The sequence below is a fragment of the Ruditapes philippinarum genome, unplaced genomic scaffold (assembly GCF_026571515.1).
Source record: "Ruditapes philippinarum isolate M1 unplaced genomic scaffold, ASM2657151v2 ctg587_1_1_1_1, whole genome shotgun sequence".
Classification (NCBI taxonomy): Eukaryota; Metazoa; Mollusca; class Bivalvia; order Venerida; family Veneridae; genus Ruditapes; species Ruditapes philippinarum.
In genome coordinates, this window is record NW_026860903.1 from 335,227 (window position 1) to 358,950 (window position 23,724).

The 23,724-nt window shown below is 33.3% G+C and overlaps 1 protein-coding gene across 1 annotated transcript; it reads right to left on the reverse strand.

Annotated features, from left to right (window-relative positions):
* Window positions 1-4,631: 4,631 nt before the first annotated feature.
* On the reverse strand, window positions 4,632-23,389 carry LOC132713838 (membrane protein BRI3-like). Its single transcript, XM_060696517.1, has 4 exons — window positions 23,272-23,389; window positions 11,587-11,660; window positions 10,382-10,575; window positions 4,632-7,412 (listed from the first exon to the last, which is right to left on the reverse strand). The coding sequence occupies exons 2-4, from the start codon at window positions 11,630-11,632 to the stop codon at window positions 7,281-7,283; spliced, it is 372 nt and encodes a 123-aa protein (XP_060552500.1). The 5' UTR covers window positions 11,633-11,660; window positions 23,272-23,389; the 3' UTR covers window positions 4,632-7,280.
* Window positions 23,390-23,724: the final 335 nt, after the last annotated feature.

The following is a 23,724-nucleotide window of genomic DNA, read 5'->3' on the forward strand; positions in this document are numbered from 1 at the left end:
TCCGGGCCGTCTCGAAATTTTAAACGAACGTTCATATGACGTCACTGCATATGCTTACGACGTCGCGCCATTTTTTACGTATAAATACGCAAGATATACGAAAGTAAAGACAACTTATTAATACAAAATATTGGACTGCCCCGCCCTGCACATACTGCGTTACTATAGCAACGTAAAATATAGAAAAGCAATGTTAGAAATTTAAAAATGATGGACATATTCATTAAGGATATGTTAAAGGTATTGTGTACAAATTTGCTAAAAAATGCATTAAAAAATAAAAAAGTTATAGCAAAAGTCCACGTAATTCTGGGACACCCCTCGTATATAGAGAATAATAGGTTGGTGCCGTGGATGGAGAAAGTTTATCTGGCGAGGCGGAGGAATTTATTGGGTGAGCCGAAGGCGAACCCAATAAATTCCGGAGCAGAGCCAGATAAACTTTCTCCATCCACGGCACCAATCTATTATTCTATTTATCCTGTCACCGTTTTATTTAAAGAATTTTATTAGGCAAACTACCTTTAATCATACTATCGGAAATGTTTCTATATAAACAAAGAAGGCCCGATGCGTGCTTTATTCTACAACAATGCACTCGCCGTTCTTATTATCTCCCCGTGTATTTTTACATTGAGGGCGCCATTTTGTTTGAAAAATGTGATAAATAAAAACAATTTTTTGTCGAATTTTGTTGTGAAAACTATCTGGAATGAAAGAAAATGGTCTAACTAAGAAAATGAATTCGAACACCAATATCTTTTATTCAGTCGTTAACGCTGTATAGACGTTTAAAGTATTGTTTACGTGACGTCACAATGTAGCGCCAAACAGCACGTGCAAAACAATCAAATCGAGTACGCTATTTTAATGTCGCAAACGAGTTAAGTTTTACATTTATTTCACTTTTAATAATTTTTATTTCGCTTGAAAAATTATAGAGTGAAATAAAATAAACAAACAAAGTTTTACCAACGTTTCCAAAATTCGTTATTCTACACACAGAAGATTTAACGACAGTTTTTATATTTTTCTTGAAAAGAGGTCCGGCAACATGCATACCACGTGATCAAGTGCCGTAGATCAGTAAAAATATACGGCACCTTGTTATCGGGCCGAAATTGATACAAGTGACAGGATAAAAAAATATTGTGAGTGCTTTTTGTGTTATCACGTGGCATAATCGAGGTTCTTTACAGTAATATAAGGCACAAGCGCTAAGCCAATGTATTAAATATGGTCTGGAGATTGCCGCGTGGCGTGGTTCTTTTTTTGGACTGGATTTATTCTTTCTTGAAATTGAGTAAAAAACAATCGTAGAAAAAAAAAGCAAATGATGAGGACAACCGACCCAACACTATTTTGTGATTCCGTTGAGGATTGAAAATTTTATTAGTTTGAACGTTCTTCTTTACAGTAATGTAAGGCACAAAGTTCTAGGCCGTAGCATGTTCTTTGTGTGTGTGTGCGTGTGCGTGTGGGTTTTTTTTTTGACAGGCGATTTCTTCCTTTTCTGTTTAAAGAGAACATTTTTTGTTTAAAAAAAAACACCATTTTCTAATGACAACCGTTCAAACTCCCTTTGCGTGGTTCCGTTGAGGACTGGAAATTATTCTTTCTTAATATCAAGACTAGTGAGAAAAAAATCGTAAATAACATATCTAGAGGCCTACCGATCAATCACTACTTGTGTGATTTCGTTCCAGATTGGAAATTGTATTAGTTAGGAGATTCTTTTTTACAGTAATATAAACCACAAAACGCTAGGCCAAGGAATAGGGCCTACTTTCCGCGTGGCTTGGTCCGGATGCGAGATTGATCTTTCTTAATATTAAGTGAAAAAAATCGTAAATAACACAATATTCAGAGGCCAGCAGATCAAACTCTGTTTTTGTGATACTGTTCCAGATTGAAAATTGTATTATATTAGTTTGGCGGTTTTTCTTTACAGTAATATAAAGCACAAAAGCAAATGGCTAAGAGATTTCCGCATTGGCTTGGTCATTTTTTTGGGCCGGCGATTTGTTCTTTTTCTATATAAAGTGTACACTATTTGGTAAGAATCACCATTTTCTTATGTCAACCGTTAAAAACCATTTGTGTGATTCAATTGTGGATTAGAAATTGTATTAGTTTGCAATTTCTTCTTTTCAGCAATATAAGACACAAAGGTCTAGGCCGGGGAATATTGCGTGGCATGGTCGTTCTTTGGACCGGCGATTTGTGCCATGTACGATAAGTCATATTAAAATGAACGCTACATACTTAAACAAGAACTGTCGGAAGACAGTAACACTCGACTATTAGAAAAAGTTGTCACAAAGGTGTTTCATTGAGTATAATAATGCTTACCTATATTAATGGAAAAAAAAATATCCGAAAAGGTACAAAGGCTTGTTATTAAGATGTTTTATCGAGTAAATCACTGCTTTGTTATAATGAATGCATAAAATTTCCCAAAAAAGACACAAACCCTTCAGTAGTTATGGAGATATCAGCTTACAAGCAAAACCTTTACCAAGAATTTCTAAGCCGAAAAGGGGGCATAATTATGAAAAAAAAAACAAATCAAGAGTTATAGGACTTGTGCAAATCATGTAAGATAATCACAGAGAACAAGTGTATGAAGTTTCAATCCATTCCCTTCAGTAGTTATGGAGATACCAGCTTACACGCAAAAACTTAACCAAGGATTTCTAAGTCGAAAAAATGGGCATAATTATGCAAAAAAGCAAACCATAGTTATGGGGCTTGTGCCAATCATGTTAGATAATCACAGAGAACAAGTGTGTGAAGCTTCAATTCATTCTCTTCAGTAGTTATGGAGATACCAGCTTACACGCAAAAACTTAACCAAGAAAGTAGAAAAAGGGGCATAATTATGCAAAAAAGCAAATCAGAGTTATGGGACTTGTGCAAATCATGTTAGATAATCAGAGAATACGTGTGTGAAGTTTCAATCCATTCCCTTCAGTAGTAATGGAGATACCAGCTTACACGCAAAAACTTATCCAATAATTTTTAAGTCGAAAAAGGGGCATAATTATGCAAAAAAAGCAAAACAATGTTATGGGGCTTGTGCCAATCATGTAGTATGGGGCTTGTGCCAATCATGTTAGATAATCACAGAGAACAAGTGTGTGAAGTTTCAATTCATTCTCTTCAGTAGTTATGGAGATACTTGCTCACAGGCAAAAACTTAACAACAGGGACGCCAACGACTGCATTATTCTGCGAATAGTCTATTCTGCGAATAGTCGACAATCGATTTTATGACATTGGAAAGTCTTTTTTACACCAATATCTATGGCCAAAGAAAAATTGAACTGCGAGGTACCGGTAAAGTTGCGATTTTTTTTATAGATATATTAACTGTATACATGTCCGTAAAAAACACCATTATTTGGAGCCAAATGTTAAACCAACATTTTTACGATTTCGATGCAGATTTTGCAACTGCATACGCATCGAGGTTCTTCTTTACAGCAATATAGGGCACAAAGCTCTAACCCCCAAATTTTTTTTTCTCAATCCGTGACTTATTCTTCCTGTATATAAAGTGTATAAATGTTCGTAAAAATGACCATTTTCTGATGTCAATCGTTAAAACAGCATTTATGTGATTCCGTTGCGGATTAAAAATCATATTATTTTTTAGGTTCTTCTTTATTGCACGAATCTCTAGTCCAAGGAATAAGGCCTCGAGATTTCCTTGTGGTACTGTCACTTTTTTGACCGGCGATTTGTTCTTTCCTTATATTATAAGGTGAAAAACAATTCGTAAAAAAAACCCCCAAAATATTCCGAGATCTAGGAGATTCTTCTGCACAAAGCTCTTAGCCAAGGAATATGACCCAGAGATATCCGCTTGGCATTGTCGTTTTTTTACCAGCGATTTGTTCTTTCTTCATATTAAGTGAAAAAAATATCGTAAATAAAACATCATATTCTGGACTACCGACCCAACACTATTTAATTCCGTTGAGGATTGGAAATGAGGTTCTTATTTACAGTAAGATAAGACACAAAGGTCTAGTCCATGGAATATGACCTCTAGATTTCCGCATGGCATGGTCATTTTTTGTTAAGTGGGGAAAAAAATCTTAAAAGGCCTACCAATCGAACACTATTTGTGTGTTTCCTTTCAAGATTGGAAATTGTATTGAGAGATTCTTCTTTACAGCAATACAAGGCCCAAAGCTCTAGACATAGGAATATGGCCTTGAGAGGCATGCTTGTTTTTTGAACGGACAATTTGTTCTTTTTCCTCTATAGTGTAAGAAACATCATTTTCTAGACTAATGCCAACCCTGTCTAATGCCAACCGTTAAAACACCATTTGTGTTAAACCAGTAGAGGACTAATAACTTTAGTGACCACAAAAAAGTTTATTTAAATCATTTTTGTGGAGACCCACAAGACACAAACACATGGTAAATATAGATCTAAGCTCTAGTTATTGCAGTACTTTACAATTACATACATAGATTTAGATTTATTTCCCTTTTATTAAGTCTTTATAAACTAAGTCTTCCCCAGGACAGGGCTAATTTTTACCCCAAGGATATGATTTAAGGTGAGGTAAAAAATGATTAGGCCATAGAAATATACAAAAAACAATTAAGACATGCTTTATAACTTCATATACACATCAGCATTTATTCAATACTGCATGTAGAATAAAACAACAGATAAACTTCAAAACATGTGTGTAAAACTACCTTGTTTTACAGATACACCATTATATACACATTATTCTATATTAGTTAAGTTTATAAGATGTCAAATGTTACATCTATATTACAACACACATATCACAGATCATAAAAAATTAAACTATCTCATGTTCTCATCCAATGTTTAAAGATCCTGTAACTCTATTTTTTCTATGGTTTTATATAATAAATATGACGCTCAAATGAAGATTTAAAAATATTGTAAGTTCCAAAAAGCATTATTTGTAAAGATATTACTTTATTAACAATTCGTGTAAATAAAGGGAGGTAATTAGAAAGTTATTTTCTTTAAAGTCTAAGTCAAATTTTTCACTAAGAAATGAATGCAGACATTCTAATGATTATTTTTAATGCAAATAAACAATTGCAGCACATATTTAACATATTCTTGGATGTTTGGATTGTTTTAGAAGAATTATTATATACATAAATAAAATGTCACTTAAGTGTTTTTAATCCTTAATTGCAACATACAGGATGTTAAACATCAAAAAATTACATCTCATTATTGTAAGATTCGTATCTTCCTGGTTGTTTATAAACCAGAAACTTATCTGTTGTAAGTGATTTATAAGCAGCTTATTTAATTAAGTAAATGAATTAATAAATCAAAACAAATGTTAGATAACAAAATAAGAGCTATCAGTAAGACAATACATTTCACTATTCGTAGGGCTTGATAGTAAAACAAGAGCCAAGATAATGTAGGAATTCACAGAGGAAGATTTCAATAAAACAATATAACATATTCATGACTTGGTAACTGGCCTTCAATTATAATCACAGTTATATGCTTGATATCTACAGAGATTTGAAGATTGAATTTATATGCAAAACCAGACATTTTCAAAGTAAAGTTCACAAAGGTTCATTATTCAGTCATAGTCAATGCCAGAGGTATGGGTCTTGGAAAGTGACATTCAATTATGATTGAAAGCAAAATATTAATCAAATAGCATTGATAATGAAAGGTCTTGGATGCAATTATGTTAGCTAAATTATGAGCAAAAAATTTTAACCTATAAAATGTAGAAATATTAAATTATGTCAGAAAACATCATTTGTATATACATGTATATTATTTTTTGTGTGTAACATCTCTTTCTTCACAATTTGATATAGTTGTAAGAACAGAAACTGAGTCACATATTTACAATGTTAACTCGCAAAATAAAATCTTTACAGAAAGTAACAACCGCTCTTATTGAAATATCATACTGTGTGTTGAATCCATATATATTCAAACAAGATTCTACTACTGGCTAAAAACTACAAAATTGAATGTGTACATAATTTGTTTTTGTATAAACAATAGAAGCAACATAAATCTACAATATTACAGATTAACAAGTAATACATAAATGTATTTTTTATATGATTAAACGGGAGATTCAATATCAGTTATCTGAAAGTGTTACCATGCATTCATATAATATATATGTTTACACACAATTACTGTAATATTAAAGTAAGTCAGTTATAATATTAAATTTAAATTATCAATTAAGTATGTAACAAACATCTATATCTACCAGTATACATGGATATACAACAAAATAAACATTTTTTCATACATCTGATATATCATTTATACAGTCACTTGAATTCATTTTATATTATAGTTGCACTGTCCACATTTAAGTAATCAAAGATATATAATATATAAGTTTATAAGGTATATCTTGAGAAAAAAACAACACATATTTATAGGAAATTTTTAGTGTTTGAAATATAGTATGAATTTCTGACAAAGTCCAATAGATATACAAATTATAACAATAAACAATGCTTGATTTTGCATGAAAGGAAAACTTCTTTTTTGTAATCATTAGGTATATTTATGAATACAGACAGTATTGTTAAGCTGGGTGGTCCTACCAATTGAAAAACGTAAATAAGTTAACCATTTTATTGTATATTCTTGTCAAAATACAAACATGTATGTTTGTTCTTTAAAACCATTAATACTGTATTTCAAGTTGAAATTCTTATTATGTGATATCATTTCAAGAAATTAAAATAAGAGAAGTTTGAGAAAATACACATTTGTTTGCATTCAATCAATAAAAGCATGAATGTTTACTGACACTTCACTATTTATTTGATACCATTATCAAAGCCAGAACACAATAATGAACAAAAATAATTAAAAGACACACACAATGATGCATACATATCTTTTTTCTTTTGCCATGATATCTTTTGAGTTATTATAAGTGTTCTACATTTAACAAAAATGATTTTACATTAGAGATAAGCTTCAGAATTTGAAAGAAATTGTTAAGTTTATTCAGCATTATAAGAAACTTTTTCACAAGTTAATAAAGAAGATTGTATTTGCATAAAGTATATACCAATCAAAATTTATTTATGCAATGGACATTCCCTGAATATTAATCTCTAATGCTGAACATACAATCTGACAAATGTCTGTATAACAAAATAAAATTTGATTTTTTATTTCAAATTGCAACCTGTACAAGTATAACTCTAAACAGTTTGCTTTACTGCATAATTTTCCACAAGTACTTGAGAATGTGATTCTTATCCAAAAACTGCTCCACAATTTGGACAGCGCCTTTCCTTCATTGCTAAACAACACAAAATTCCAATTGGAAAGAACAAAATTGCACAACAAACACCAAGGCATGTAAAGTCATCTTCCAAAACACCAATCTGCAAATAAAACAAGATTGCATTTTAGAAAATGCTATGCCACCGCATTAATACAACACTAAATAGAAGTGTAGGAACAAATACTGTTGAAGAACGGGTCTTTTATTAACCTCGTATATTATTGTCTGGATGATTATATTACTATAAACTGCTAGCATTCCCTTGCAGAAAGATAAGCAGACGACAGCCTAATTTCATGACTACATCAAAGGACAACACAGAAAGACACTTTTGTCAAAATCTAGGTCAGCTGATATCAAAGTTCTCTTTAACATCTTAATCTGTGCACATGGTTCAAATTTCATAGCTGTACATCAAAGGACAAGAAAGTAGGTCACATAATCAAAATCTAGGTCACTTGATATAAAAGTTCAATTTTACAACTAAAAACTTTGCACATGGTCAAAAATTTCATTGCTGTTCATCAAAGGACAAGAAAAGTAGGTCACTGTCCCCTTGGGCAAGGCAAAATTTTGAGCTAAGGGTTCAATTCAAAACAATCTTGATACAGTTCCACCAAACAACATTTCAAGTCAAATATCTAAGCTGTAGCTTTCTCCCCATTCAGAAAAACATTTGTTTTATTTTTCTGTTTTAATAATGTGTACTTAATGAAAATCACTGCGCCCAGGCAGGGGCCAATTTTTGACACCAGGGAAATATTTGAAAACTTTGGTAGAGGACCTACAGTTGATATTATATAGCAAACATCAAAGCTCTATGCCTTGTACCTTTAGACAAAAATAGTTTTTATTTATTTATTTTTTTTACTATATGTACATAATGAAAATCAATGAACCCGGGGTGGACCCAATTTTGACCCCAGGGATATAATTTGAAGAATGTTAGTAGAGGTTCACTTCCCAAAGTCTCATGCCATAAATTTAACCTCTAGCCTTTGTCAATTCAGAGAAGAAGATTTTTTTTAAAGTTTTTACTTTATACATATAAGGAAAAATATCGCCTCTAGGGCAGGGCAATTTTTTCACTAGGGGCATAATTAAAACAACATTAGTAGAGGACCCATAGATGATATTATATACCAAATATCAAAGCTCTAAGCCTTGTACCTTCAGACAAGAAGTTTTTTTGATTTTTCACTATATGTACATAGTGAAAATCAATGACCCCTGGGGGTGGGGCCAATTTTGACACCAGGACTATAATTTGTACAATCTTGCTAGAGGTTCACTATACAATGTTTCATGCAAAATATCTGAACTCTCGCCTTTGTAAATTTAGAGAAGATGATTTTTTAAGTTTTTACTATACACATATAAGGAAATCCTATGGCCCCCGGGGCGGGGCTAATTTTGACACTAGAGGCAAAATTTGAACAACTTTGGTAGAGTACCTATAGATGATATCATTTAATAAATATTAAAGCTCTAAGCCTTGTACCTTCAGACAAGAAGATTTTTATTCTTTTTTACTATATGTATATATTGGAAATCATTGACCCCCCTGGCAGGGGTAATTTTGACCCCAGGGCTATAATTTGAACAATCTTGCTAGAGGTTCACTACACAATATTTCACGCAAAATATCTAACCTCTAGCATTTGTCAATTGCTAGAAGAAATGTTTTTAAAGTTTTTACTGTAAGTTTTTACAATATACATATAAAGAAAACCAATGACCCCAGGGGCGGGGCCGATTTTGACCCCAAGGCTATAATTTGAACAATCTTGCTAGAGGTTCACTACACAATGCCTTATGTAAAATATCTAAGCTCTAGGCCTTTTGGGTCTTCACAAGAAGGTATTTTAAGTTTTTACTATATGTGCATATAGTGAAATTCAAGACCCCCCGGGCGGAGCCGATTTTGACCCCAGGGCTATAATTTGAACAATCTTGGTAAGGGTCTACAAGAAAATGCCTTATGCAAAATATCTAAGCTCTGGGTCTTTACAAGAAGGTATTTTCAGTTTTTACTATATGTACATATAGTGAAAATCAATGACCCCCGGGGCGGGGCCGATTTTGACCCCAGAGCTATAATTTGAACAATCTTGGTAGAGGTCTACCAGACAATGCCTTATGCAAAATATCTAAGCTCTAGGCCTTCTGGTCTTTATAAGAAGATTTTTTTAAATTTATTCTAATAATTCCTTTTGGTTGCCATGGCAACCAGATTTCTGCATGGAATGAAATTCTTTGAACAACTTTGGAAGCCCTTCACCCAAGGATCAATCCTGCCAAGTTTGGTTGAAATTGGACTAGTGGTTTTTCACAAGAAGAATTTTTTAAGTTCACTATATAATCTATATAACACACACACACACAAACAAACACACACACACACACACACAGGTGAATCGCTATATGCCACCGCATCGCAGATGCTGCGGTGGCATAAAAATGACCAATGACAAGAGCTGTAACAAATATTAGCAATAAAACCCAAATATTTAGTTACTGATTTATAGAATATATAATTATACTACTTGCATATTGTCAAAAACTGTAGTTGTTCAAACACTTTGTTTCATTTAAAATTCAAGATGACATTCACAATGTATTTTATCAGATATTGTCTGGAAATTTTCGTATTTAACATCCACACCAAATTTACCTATTTCACAATAGTATGGCATAAACATAATACCTCTAGAAAACTTGCAAAGAAAACAAACAGAATAATTGATAGTATACTCTATTTTATTTCCTGTAGTCAATGGGTAAACAAATCATCTTGATATTATGATTTAAGTTGAAAGTAATAACAGTATATCTGGTGAGCAAATTTATGCAATTAATGTTTGGTACAGAACAAGTGTAAGTATTGTGTTTACAACCCAATAAAATATTTAATATTTTCCAATCAGAATTTAAGTCAAGCAATTAGAAGAATCTTTTGGTAATACATTTGTACATATAATTATATTGTACTTGTGTTGGTGACAAGACTTTTAAAATATTAATTGTGAAGAAAACTCTCATTAAGTTATACATAAATGACTGTCTTACCCTGCATGAGGGACATCCACCTACTACAATAATCTGTGGCTGGGGCTGAACAACTATCTGAGCTTGATTCTGATAACTAGGGATCTGCTGGTACCCACCCTGGTATCCCTGGGGACCAGGATAACCCTTGCTGGGGTCATACTGTCCTGCTGGAGGGGCTGACCCCTGGGGTGCTCCATAATTTGTATAACCACCTGAAAATAAAACATTATAACTGAAGAATTGTCTTCATTCAAAAACATTCAAAGATCTATTCAAAATTGTACTTTTTAGACTTTATTTATAAATCAAAATATAATAAAGTTAATAAACTGTTCATATTTAGTTATGTTATTTGTTCTGGTGTGAAAACTGTCATCCTGTTCTACCTGCATATATTTTACAGACACTTGCTTCATCAAATTGATACTTAACTTATTAGTTTCACAAATTAAGAAGCATGACTGTTCCTTATATTTATTTATTGGTTCTTCATTCATTTGTTTAAATATAAAAGTAAAAGCAATTTCTATTTACATCAGCACATCATCAAAAGATTGAAGCATTTACAGAATATATCAAAGAAGATTTGTAGCATACTAGGATAATTCTTGATATGATCAACGTATGGCTGGGCATACATGTGCCACTGACATGTCAGGAAATGGCCCTATGTATTTTTTGTACTACATACATGTAAGTAGACTATTCATCTACTGACCTTGACCATAACGTTCTTCATTTACCACAAACAAACTCAATCCTCAGTGTCTTAAGATGGACCAAACCAAAGAAAAACAAGTTTTATCATTATATTTGACTCAATTGCAGTTACATTTATAAAACAACAATTTATAAAAGCATAACGTCAATATTTGAATACAAACAGCAGCACAACTTTATTTTGTTGTGATTATTATAATCATTTGATTATAAAAATCAAAATTTCAAATAGATGTCACGGTTCAGAACTGTTCACTGTTTAGGGCCCCAGGTTCGAGTCTCAGTCAGGCTGCACATTTTCTCACTCTGTGACATTTGGCATCCAACTTGGAGCTGTGACTACAGATCAGAGTTTAATTTACTGTTTAGGGGAGAAGATGTGTAAGTGGCCGGATAGCTCAGTCGGTAGAGCCACAGTACAGTATTCTGAGGGTCCAGGTTTTGAGTCCCAGTTAGGCAGCATATTTTCTCACCCTGTGAAATAAATACAAAAACTTTCATACCAGTGCCTACAGACTCCTGAATAAGATGGGGTTGCTGATTTGACATCGTTGGTCCCTCAATAAACTAAATTTCTCTGTAATGAAAAAATAAGTCATGTATTTGTCATTGAATTGATAAAAATGTTGATGTCTACAAACATTTTCAAGACATTTAAACTTTGCTTGATTACTACAAAAATCTCATAATGTACTTTTAAGTTTAAGCCCAAAATAATTATAACTCAGTTTATCACGTATAACCAATGTCACTTTTTTCGAACTCCATATGAATGGTTTGCAAGGCTGTTGCATTAAATTTGACATGATGATTATGTCATTTGAATTATAACAAACATACTTACATAGTGTCATGACATGATAAATGTTAGTGTTACACTATTGGCGGCTTCAATGAAAAATGATTAATTTTTTCACTTTAAAAACAGTTCTTTATTTTTGAGTAGAGGGTCACATAAAATAAATGTATTCAACTATTTGATAAATGCCATAAAGAAAAAACCTACATTCAGACAGGGCTAGGAATAGATGAACTAAGAAATAATGATGACTACTGTTTAGCTTTTGAAACTGTTAAAATGAACTTGCCTTGGAATATGAGAACTCAACTTAACTCTCTAGGCAGCAGATAGGTGTTAATTGCTGTGTTGTTTACATAATTGCTTACATGCAAACATTAAATGGAATAATCTATGATGTAATTAACATGTCCTTGCTACAATATTAACATATTTTTTCAAATTTTATTCTTCTAACATTTAAGTACCACGGAAATATGAGGCACCAGTATATGCTTTATTCTCATCGATTTGTGCCTTCTCATCGATTTGTGACCTAAATAAATGTCTGGTATAAATACTTCTGCAAGGACATACACCATCCGAAAACTACACAAGTTTTATTAGACACTCGATTTGACAATTCTATCCAAGTTTTTGAACTTTTAGATAATGAATTTATTTAACAAATGCACTTATTGAACTGTATGTATGTCTGATATTTGTTGTGCAAGTGCAATATTTCCAAATAAGAGTCACGAATCGACGAGAGAAAAGCATATACATGTATATCATATATATAACAGAACATAGGTAACATCTTTGTATCAGTATAAAGTTCAATAAGAATGGACTCACACTTAGAATTAAATTTCAGATTTATGTTTAAGGATATCAAACACATATTTTGTGTACAGTCAACACTGTTCAATGAGACAATCAGACATACACAACATTTTCAGCTGTCTGTTTCAAGAAATATTTCATTTTTATATGCATTTTAATATGAAATATGATATATTTCTATTGCCTTTATCATTCAATATTTGAAGCATGTGAAATATGTGTAACCATTGTATACCAACAGGTGACACATTGGTTAAATCAATGAAATGGAAAAAGACCTGAAGTATTCAAGAAAGTGGAAAAGAAATATGAGGCTGTAGTGAAGCAGTTCATATATTTGGCACAAAATCACAATTATTTTTCACCCATTCTTAACAGGGGTGAAAAAGAATTGTGTTTTTAGGACATATCTAAAGCTAGTCAAAATATATTGACGTGCCAAAGCTTGATTCTGAGATATTTTCGTTCTGGGGCAGAATCTCGCTTTAACGTCAAAACCAAAAGGAGACCTTTCTGTGGTGAAACGTGGATTTCGATGTTAATGTAATAATGCAGAAAATTTAAACTAAGAATCTATTCAACAATACAATTTTAAGGAATCAACAGCACAAAAAGTGCTAGACTATCAACTTAGAAGTAAGTAAACCACGTTAGTTTCATTTCACCGTCTCGTTTGTGTACCAACGCCGCCATATTGTGATGTTGCTACAGTAATGTAAGATGTACGCTAAAAATCGATATTGTTCGGTACCGTGCGTGAATGTTGTCATTTTTTTGCGTGACAAAAAAAAAATATGAAAAAACTGTTAAACAGTGCTTATTATTCTTTAATGTTGTTATTATTAATTATATTTATTGCTACATTAAAATAAATCGCCAGGAAATAAGCTTTAACTATTTTTTCTATTTGATTGAAATCTTTAAAATGATGCGGAGAAACTTTTAATTTAGACCTCTTTTTTATAAACATGTTTATCAAAAGGATAAACAAATACCGTATTTCATTAAAATTTATATTGTCACCACTCTGTAGTATTATCTATGTTAGAATAATTATGTTAGTTACAACTTGCTGCGTATTAAAATCAGCAACTCCTTGCCTAGAAAAATTTGTTTTCCAAACGTGCATTACGCTAAGAAAGATTTTTTGAATTCAAATGGTAAATTCTTGCGTTAATTTTTAATTCCTCAACAGTTTTCAGAAAAGTAAAACTCGTTACGCCGAGCGCCCATTTTTCGTTTGTCTGCGTGTACATGTACAATTTATCCTTGTAATAAAAGACTATAATCATAGCATGCCGTAATGGCCTGGATATTTGGGTGTTGTTCAAGCGATGTTCCAGAAAAGTTATTGTTCCGGTATAAAAAATATATTCAACCATGTATTTATTTTTGAAACGTTACGTGTCAACTATTCCACAACGCCGACACCGGTACGCTGACCAATATACACTTCGGAAATGTTGACACTGCGCAGTTCTGTTTCTTCCTTACTTAAATTCTTTGTGTCAACTTAAAATTTATAAGATTAAGTTTTAGATAAATTTGATTTAAAGAAAAGTATTTAAATTGGAGCCGTGATTCCTATCCGGAATCAGTTAAACAATTTTCCATGCTGACATGGTCCAAATTGTAAAGAAAAGTTATTTTTAGATTGTAATTACCCTGGTCACTATGAAGTCTTGCTGGAAAGGAGTAATGGGAGAAGAAGTTCTCGAAGAGGACTCGTGCAGTAGTCTGTGCCGTCTGGTTGCGGGTCGGAATGGCCTGTGCGTAGCGAGTAAAGTGATCTGTGATGACCAGAATGTTCTCGTACCCACCTTTAGACTTCTCCAAAGACAAATAGTCTATACAAACCAACTCCATAGGATGTGTACTCTGAAAGGGTACCAAGTGGGCTTGGGCTTTAGCTGGTGACTTCCTTCTCAGGCAGTTGGGACAAGTTTGAACCTTCCTGATGACATCCTTCTCTAGGCCCAACCAGAAAAATCTCTGTTTCACCAACCAAAGGGTTCTGTCTCTACCTTGGTGACCAACATCATCATGGAGTCCCTTCATGGCCCAGTCTCTAAAATTCTCAGGCAAAACCAGCTGAAAAAGTTGCTGTCCATCAATCTCGCATGTTCTGTAGAGTACGCCGTCTCTGATGGTAAAGGATGGTCTGTGTCTGAACAGCTTCTGTACTGCTTTAGGCTCATGGCTGAGTTGGTGTTTGTTGAGATGTATTCTGTTGTTCACAATCTCATACAACCTGGAAATAATGGGGTCTTTGGCCTGTTCTTCCTTCCAGTTGATCTTAGAAATACCCGAAGATGAAAAACTGTCAAAAGGCTCGGACTCTAACATACCATTACCCGTGAGAACATATGACTCAGCCAGGGGATGTTCATCTGTTCTGGCTCTGGCTTCCGTACACATGGCCTTGATGACATCAGTAAACATGATTTCTTCATCTTCTTGAAGGTGTGGCCTCCTGCTCAAACCATCAGCATCACTGTTCTGGTTACCTGGCTTGTAAACAGCTTTGAAGTTGTAGTTACCAAGAGCAGCTAACCATCTGTGACCAGTAGCATCTAACTTGGCAGAAGAAGAGACATATGTAAGTGGGTTGTTGTCAGTTCGGACAATAAAGGTGTTTCCATACAGGTAGTCATGAAACTTCTCTGTGATGGCCCACTTCATACACAAAAACTCCAACTTGTGTGCTGGGTAGTTCTTCTCACTGGCACGTAGACCTCTGCTGGCATAGCTAATAACACGTTCTAGGCCATCTTGTTCTTGGTATAAAACACTACCAAGACCTTCTGTCGAAGCATCTACAGAAACAATAAATGGTTTAGAAAAATCAGCATAACCAAGTACAGGTGAATGAGTTAAAAGATGAATTATAGTATCAAAAGCCTTTTGTTGCTCATCACCCCAAACCCAGGGAGTTTTACTCTTCTTGGACTTCTTGGATGCCTTGTTGGTTGGATGACCTACTAAAAGTTCATTAAGAGGCTTAGCAATTTTAGCATAATCTTTACAAAAACGCCTGTAATACCCTGTAAAACCAAGAAATGTACGTAAAGTTTTAACATTATGTGGTACTGGCCAAGTAGTCAAAGGAGCAATTTTCTCAGGATCTGTATGGATACCTTCTGAGGAAACAACATAACCTAAATAAGAAACACTTGAACTGAAAAATTCACACTTTGATGGTTTTAATTTAAGATCATGCTCTCGAAGACGCTCAAAACAAGCTTCTATTCTGTTGATATGTTCATCGAAAGTCTGCGAAAAAATCAAAACATCATCTAGAAAAATAAGACACTCTTTTAAATTTAAATCACCCATACAGGTTTCCATTAACCTTTGAAATGTGCTTGGAGCGTTGGTGAGACCAAAAGCCATTCTCTCACATTCGTAAAAACCAAGTCTTCCAACACTAAAAGCTGTCTTCTCCTTGTCTTCCTCAGCTATCTCGACTTGCCAATACCCGCTACGTAAATCTAGTTTGGAAAAATATTTGGCATTAACAAGAGAATCTAACATGTCATCTACACGAGGCAAAGTATAAGCATCTTTGATGGTTCTTCTGTTCAGTTCACGCAAATCTATACAAAATCTTAAACTGTTATCTTTCTTTCTGACCAAAACAACATTGCTACAATAAGGAGATTGACTTTCTCTAATTGCACCACAATCTAACATTTCCCGCAAATGTTGGCGAACTTCTTCATACATAGATGGGGGAATTCTCCTGTAAGGTTGTTTAAAAGGTTTATCATCAGTAAGTTTAATGTGATGTTTAACTAAGTCAGTTTTGCCAATATCTGTAAAAGATTTAGAAAAAATATTTTCCCAATTGCCTAAAATCTGCTGTGCTCTAATATACTGCTCCTCTGTCAAGTTTTCCTCATGTACCTTTATACCTAAGTCCTGTAAATTTTTAAAAGAAGAAGATACTTCTGGTTTAGTAGAAGATTGTTTTTCAGGTTTCCATGAGTCAACAACTTTCACCTCTGAAAGAGAACAAATATGAGTATTGGGTAGAATTTTGATGGGTTTACAAGTAATATTGCATACACGGACTGGTACTCTAGCAGTAGATCCTTCACCATCAAGGGAGACAACTCGAGGACAAATATTCAAACCAGCTAACTGTGGTTTACCAGTAGCCTCTGTAATAGCTGTTGATATACCATTATGATTCCTAACAAGACCTGAAATAGTAGAAACTTGATTAGGATGTATCACAATAGGAAATTTGTTGGTTGACTTAACAGAAGTTAAGTTTGTACATGTCATTGCATCCAAAGCAATTCTGTATGCATCTAAAGAAGAAATATCATGATTAAAATCATTGTTACATAAACGCAACACATTTGTACCAATAATACCAGGTACATCTTGGCGGTTTTCTGTATCCGGCACAACTAAAATAGGAACAGAAACACCAGGATCTAAAATAGAAGGTATTAAAATATCACCCTCAATATATCCAATATATGGTAACTTATTACCACTAGCACCTACAATATCAAGATTAAAATCAGTTATATCACACAAATCAGGTTTGGGTTCAAGTGAATTGTATAATGATTCTGAAATCAAGGTAATCATAGACCCACTATCAACAAGTACATCAGTTTCCATACCACATATAACAGCCTTGCCTTGATTGGCTTTGCCAACCATTCTGTCTACCAAGTTACTAACTTGTACTTTAGGGCTTTTACCCACATTGACTTCCTCAGTTCGCCCAACAACAGAGGAGTCTACTCTTTTGGGTCATTTTTACCTTTAAATGTACTGTTTGACCTGTTACTATTTGACCTATTACCAACATAACTCTTACTATCAGAATTATCTTTCTTATCATATCTAGGTCTCTGTTGGTTATAACTCTGATAATTTCCATCACGCCTCTGGTAATTGTACCTATTTCTAGAGAAATAATTGTTACTGGAACTTGCAGTTTCTTTTGGCTTCTCCTGTATCTGTTTTTCTAAAGAGAGCATTTTATTCATGAGTAAATCAATTTTACCAGTAAGATCATCAATAGTTTTCTTATCAACTGGTGTGGACTGCTGGGCTGCATTAACAGAAGCTGAAATATTGCTAGAAGCTGACAATTCATGTTCAACAGAACGCACCTCTCTTAATAATGTGTTGTAATCTGAAATTGAATCATATTTATTTCTGGTAAGAATCTTCAACTTCTCATCACGCAAACCTGTCCAAAATTTAGAACGTAACATATCATTTCTAGCAGCAACTGTTACATGTCCACTTTCAACTGCGACTTGAAGTAAAGCTTCGAGACGACACCCATAAGCAGTAACATTCTCTGAAATTTTCTGAGATGCATTATAAAAAGACTGCATTACAGACTCATTGGTAGATACTTCACCAAAAAGAATATCAAGTTTATCTAAAATAACACCACTTGATGCATGTTCACCCAAAGAAATAAGTGTACGTCTTGCAGTACCACGCAATGACCTTCTTATAACCTGTAAAATAACTTGTTCAGGTAAATTTTCTGAAATTAAACATTTAGTTTCAAATCTCCATACAGCATAAGACTCGTCACCCTTTATAGGAGGTTGATCACCTGAAAAATAAGGCAACTTTGGTGTCTCGAACTTCGGTACCTGAATTTGTGATGGATGCATAGAAAAATCATGAGCTTGAGAAGTTCTAATAAAATCAGTCAATGGTCGCTTAGGAGTAGGTGTGCTTGTACTAACTGGTTTATGCAAAGCTGCATACTCAGATTTAGTTAGCACAACATAATCTCCATTACTCTTTAGAGCCTCTAAAATCTGCTTAAGTTGAGCATCAGACAAAGGTGCATCTTCACCTAATCCCATGCCACCTTTATCAGAAACACCCTCAGCCATTTTAAACAAAAATGTTTAATGACTAGAAGTATGAACACAATATACACAAATATAACCTGTAAAAGAAATTTCAATAATAGCTGAAAATGAAAAATTACTGCACCTGAAATTTAATAAAATAATATTCACATTGACCTGGCCACCACCATGGAATATACTCCTTGAAGAATATGTCAACAAGTTATATAAACCATAGAAAAATTACAATAATGTAATTATCTTCAAATGCAGTGTAATTCAGCCTAAACTTTACAAAAACTTACAATAATTCCCAGCGTTTACAGTCAAACCACTTCAAAAAAACTGCAGCAGCTGTGACACCCCTTGTAAAATTCGCGAATGAGTAAGCTATTTGGTGTTCGGTCACCAAATAACAAGAACGAAATTACGCGAAAAACAAATAAATATTGTGTATGATATTATTACCAAACACAAAAGTTAATTATTAACAACGAAAATATGTCAGGAGTACACGACTGAGTTATGGTACGTAAATGTTACTACATATACACAACACTATGCTGAATAGTGAATAACACGTATAAATTATCAAATACTGTATACAAAATTTTACAAAATGGTATACAGATACGTTATATTAATTTCACGGATCACTATATACTCAACCGTCGTCTGCTCAAAATTTACTATTTACACATATGCTGAAACACAAAATGACAACACAACACAGAACATATAACCCTTACCTTACACGCTCCTCTTCTCAATCATACATCTATGGTAAGTACAGTGCAAAGAGTATGTGAAGACAGTATGCAAAGAAAGTGTGCTCGATAGTTGGGCAAGAATAAATCAGACCGAAGGATTGGGACAACTCAATAATTTAAACACACCCTAACGTTTTAGAAAAAAAAAATGATGAATAAATAACACACCCTATACTTTGAGAAAAAATAATGTAAGTACCAAAAAATAACCTAAGACGCTGTGTTGTACTAAATATATACTCTATCTAGATCAAACTCAATGACAAAAAATATATCCCTAATCGATTATTTACTCAGTAAAGAAAAAAATACCTCACGAAAATATATGACAATTCAGTTTACATATTCACAAAACAAAATTCACAAACCTCTATACATATATATCACATCCAATAAAATCCTAAACAATAATTACACAGAATAAAGTCCTAATCCGTTATAAAGCAAGAGATACCTGCTAAATATTCATTCAAAATGTACAATGTTCCTCCTTTCCTCATCCCGCGTTAGTCATCCGGTTTCCGTAATAATTTCACGTCGTAGAAATTCCTCTCAATAAAGTATAGATGCAAATCGACACTGGAGACGCGAGTGTGCACACTTTTAACTTAATTAACACTAGCGCTAGATTTCACATAAAATAACTCCTGATGCATCAAACTTTCACAATTAGGATCCTCCAATGATCTGAAACAAATCCTTCCTGGTTTCTTCAAAACTCGGGGGTCCTAACGACTCTGTCGGAAAATACCTCACTCTCTCAAAAATACGTGGTCGGATTCACATTCGTGACCTGTAGATTGGCTCTCTCGCTCAATCGCTACCGATAGACGTAAACTCGCCACCTCCTCTGTCCAGACACTGTGGCTTCTCGTAGACCACACTGGCCACCAATGTCACAGGGTAGAATAAATAATACAAACTCCTGGCGTAGGTTCGTCAATTTAATATATAATACGAAGATAAAGCCTAAAAACATAAATACATGATTATAATACAAGTTAATTAAAACATACATAAAATACAACAATACAACAATTGAACGATGTAAATAAGAATTATTTCAAGTAAATGAATCAAATGAAAATAATCTTACCACAGCGTCTCAATAAATAACTTAATAATAAGTTATTCCCAAAAATTCTTTTAAATAAACTTAAAGAATTTATGTACTAAGTAGAATAGTATACAATGTATCTTAACTCGTAAGAGAATAAAGACGAAGTGAAGTGAAGAAGGAAAGTTTGCGGGAATTTGGAAGAAAGGAAATGTTAAAAACCAATCTAAAACTTTCTCTCAAAACTCTTTCATACAACGTACACAACGATTGGACATACAAAAACAGTTCACAAAATTGCACGAGAAACAGACATAGTTGAATTGTTTCGGCTGTTTCCGTGAATTTCCGCTAATAAACGTACATTACGGAACCACCCGATACAATACAATAGCAGACGATAACAGACGCCACGGAGACAAACGTTAATCGACGCATGCGCGGACATTAAGAATACTTTTCCCGCGACTAAATGACGAACAGCGCACGGCAAAATGAACAATTAACATAATAAATAAAACGACCCGTGACATATTTATTTTTCAATTTATAATTATAAATATACTTGATGATTCATTTTAAAGACGATGATCTTATGCTTTAATTTCTTTCTATAATTCATTTATGAAAATTGTTTAAACGGTGGTAAGAATTTAAATGTGTTACGGCCACGAGTTTCCTCGGTATATTTTCCCGGCTCTGAATTAACGCAAGATATACCAACTTTTTAAGTTTTGAGTTGTGACATTTAATATTTAGGAACTATTTTCTGGTTTTCTATCTAAATTCACTAGAATGTTAAAAATTATTGAAAAAAAAAGAACTGAAGAGGCGCCGTGTTTTCTTGCCGATTTTAAAAGTTCGTTTTCCAAAGCAACAACTTTAATACTTAGGGCAGTAGCAATCTGTATCATATTATTGTTTAAAATGAGTAAACGTGTTGCATAACCCTTAAATCTTATATGATTGGACAAGAATCAAAGAAATCACAGACACTTTGGGTGTGTAACTCAAAACGCCTTTAAAATCCAAATGAAATGTATATTTGTCAACGTTGGGGTGCCACGTTTGAATTTGTCGAAAGATTTTGTAAATGGAGTAAAACGGCGATAATCTCGATGTTTATTTCGGCTGTTGCGTTGTTTATATTGATGTGGAAGTTTAAAATTGACCATCATCATGAAGAATTATATCTTCTGTGTCTGTGGGCCAAAGGATTATGTGAAAATTTGGAAACGGAATAAAATACATGGTGTTTTTGACGGTAGATTTGCGGTTTTTTTCCGGCGAACATTTTTATCTTGTGTATTATTATAGACGTTGAAATATGATTTTTTTTTCAAATCGGCTTATATTAAGTATTCTTATATATATATACATGATCAGTACATGTGCTGGGATTGACAAATATGCATTTCTTTATTTTAAATCGTTTTGAGCTCCACACCCTACACCTCTGTGGCGCAGCGTTTTGTTTATGTAACATTGTAAAATAACCGCCTTGATTCTTCAAATCGCACTTCGCCATGTGTAAATAATTTCTAAGACGCCATAAAAGTGAAATGTATGGAATAAATCTTTACTGTATACCAACATTATGAAAGTCTTTTGCAAAACAAAAAACAACAACAAAAAACATGAAGCGGACACCTGTTTCATGAAATAAATTTCCGAGTATTTTGCCCTGTACCACGGTCATTTTAAAACAATATCATACCTACGTGTGTGTGCGTGTGTGTGTGTTTTTCTTTCGAAAATCATCTTCAGAAAGCTTTTTGGAATAAACTAGCAAGAATTATGGACCTGCGTGGATAAGAAAATAATAATAAAAAAATCACATGGAATGTTGTTTCCGCACATACATGTATAATGTCGAGGCACCACGTTTGACATTTATTCGTTTTATACCGCGTTTGAAATTTATTCGTTTTATTATTGATAAAAAATATTTTGAACATTGAAAATATCGTTTAATAGTTAATCAACATTAATATAAATAACAGACTGTCAAATTCCTTAGAATGGCGTCCTCTCGTAGTCGCTAAGGCACTAGGAATCCGTTCGTTGCTCTTTAAACATATAAACCTTGTGTTTCTGCTATTAACATATTCCTATTTTCATCATAATCGTGGGGAAAAAATCTAAAGTTACCAATAGGTCCCATGTCCTATATTTACTGGGAAAGCTGAACGAAATAATTTTTTTATAAACTAGAAAATATTTTGTGAGGAGTCCATTTACAGAGTAGCTTTTCTAAAAAGATAATGATAATTCTGATATTTCTAAGAACGCTCTGACAATAACGAATAAGTTTTGCATCTACCCCAATAAAATAATATTTTCATCCTTTCATAGTTTTTTTTTTGCGTAAATATAACATTAAACTTAATATTTTACTAAGAGTGTTACGGCGTTTCTCAGTAACGCAGTACCGCATACACACCAGTGTAGTAATCAACAGTGTTTTTGTCACGTGACATTAGCGGCGATGTCTGTATTTTGATGGTTCATGTGTTTACTTTTCTATCAAAATCTTTATGTTAGGAATATTTTCACAAATAAAACATGAAATTGATGTAGAAATGAATAATCTTTAAAGGTATCGTAACAAATTTATTAAAATATGAATTCTAATACGATTTTAGACGGTCCAAAGCTTGCGCTCAAAATCCCGGCGCAAATTTCACCACAGAAAAGGTACTTTTTATGTTGTACGTAGAGGCGAGATATTGCCCAGACACGAAAATAGCACAATATCTCGTCGCGCAGTACAATTAGTTGGACTAATCTAAAGCAGTTAGGCATACATGTTTTACAAAAGCACTCATTTATCTTTAAAACAAAACTGTTCTTATCAAAGAAGTTAAACATGTACATATTCAATTATATACCTTTTCTACCGATCAGATACAGTAATAAAATACAAAACAATCTGTGATAAGTTTTTAGTCATCAACAAAATCACAAGACAAAATTTGATAGAGCTAGCATTAACATGTTTTGGCCGCAGCTACGAAACTTTATTTTTCTCTAAATAACTTTGTTCTAAATTCGTGATGATAAAGTCATGTGAACAAATATAAAAATCTGTATTTAAATACATTTTTCGAGGTTTTGCAAAATTCGCAACTAAAGTAGGATTTTTTGATTTTGGAGATATTGACCACAGCGCAAAAATGGGATTTTCTCAAAGTAGTTTGTAAATCTGAACAAACATATCTGAATAACATTCTTTGGTTATTTTAATTTAGTCGTCACATGCTTTTATTTTCATAAAATGAGTATATGTACCGACTTAAGTTTTTTTCTAAGTTGTTATTCTTCCGAACTCAGTTTAATGTTTT

Bases quoted from the DNA above. Each gene is read 5' to 3' on its own strand.
- LOC132713838 (XM_060696517.1), bottom strand. From the start codon at position 11,632: ATGTCAAATCAGCAACCCCATCTTATTCAGGAGTCTGTAGGCACTG. The intron at 10,576-11,586 runs GTATGAAAGTTT...TTTTATTTTCAG, and splicing joins TCAGGAGTCTGTAGGCACTG to GTGGTTATACAAATTATGGA. The intron at 7,413-10,381 runs GTAAGACAGTCA...TTTTATTTGCAG, and splicing joins GTGGATGTCCCTCATGCAGG to ATTGGTGTTTTGGAAGATGA.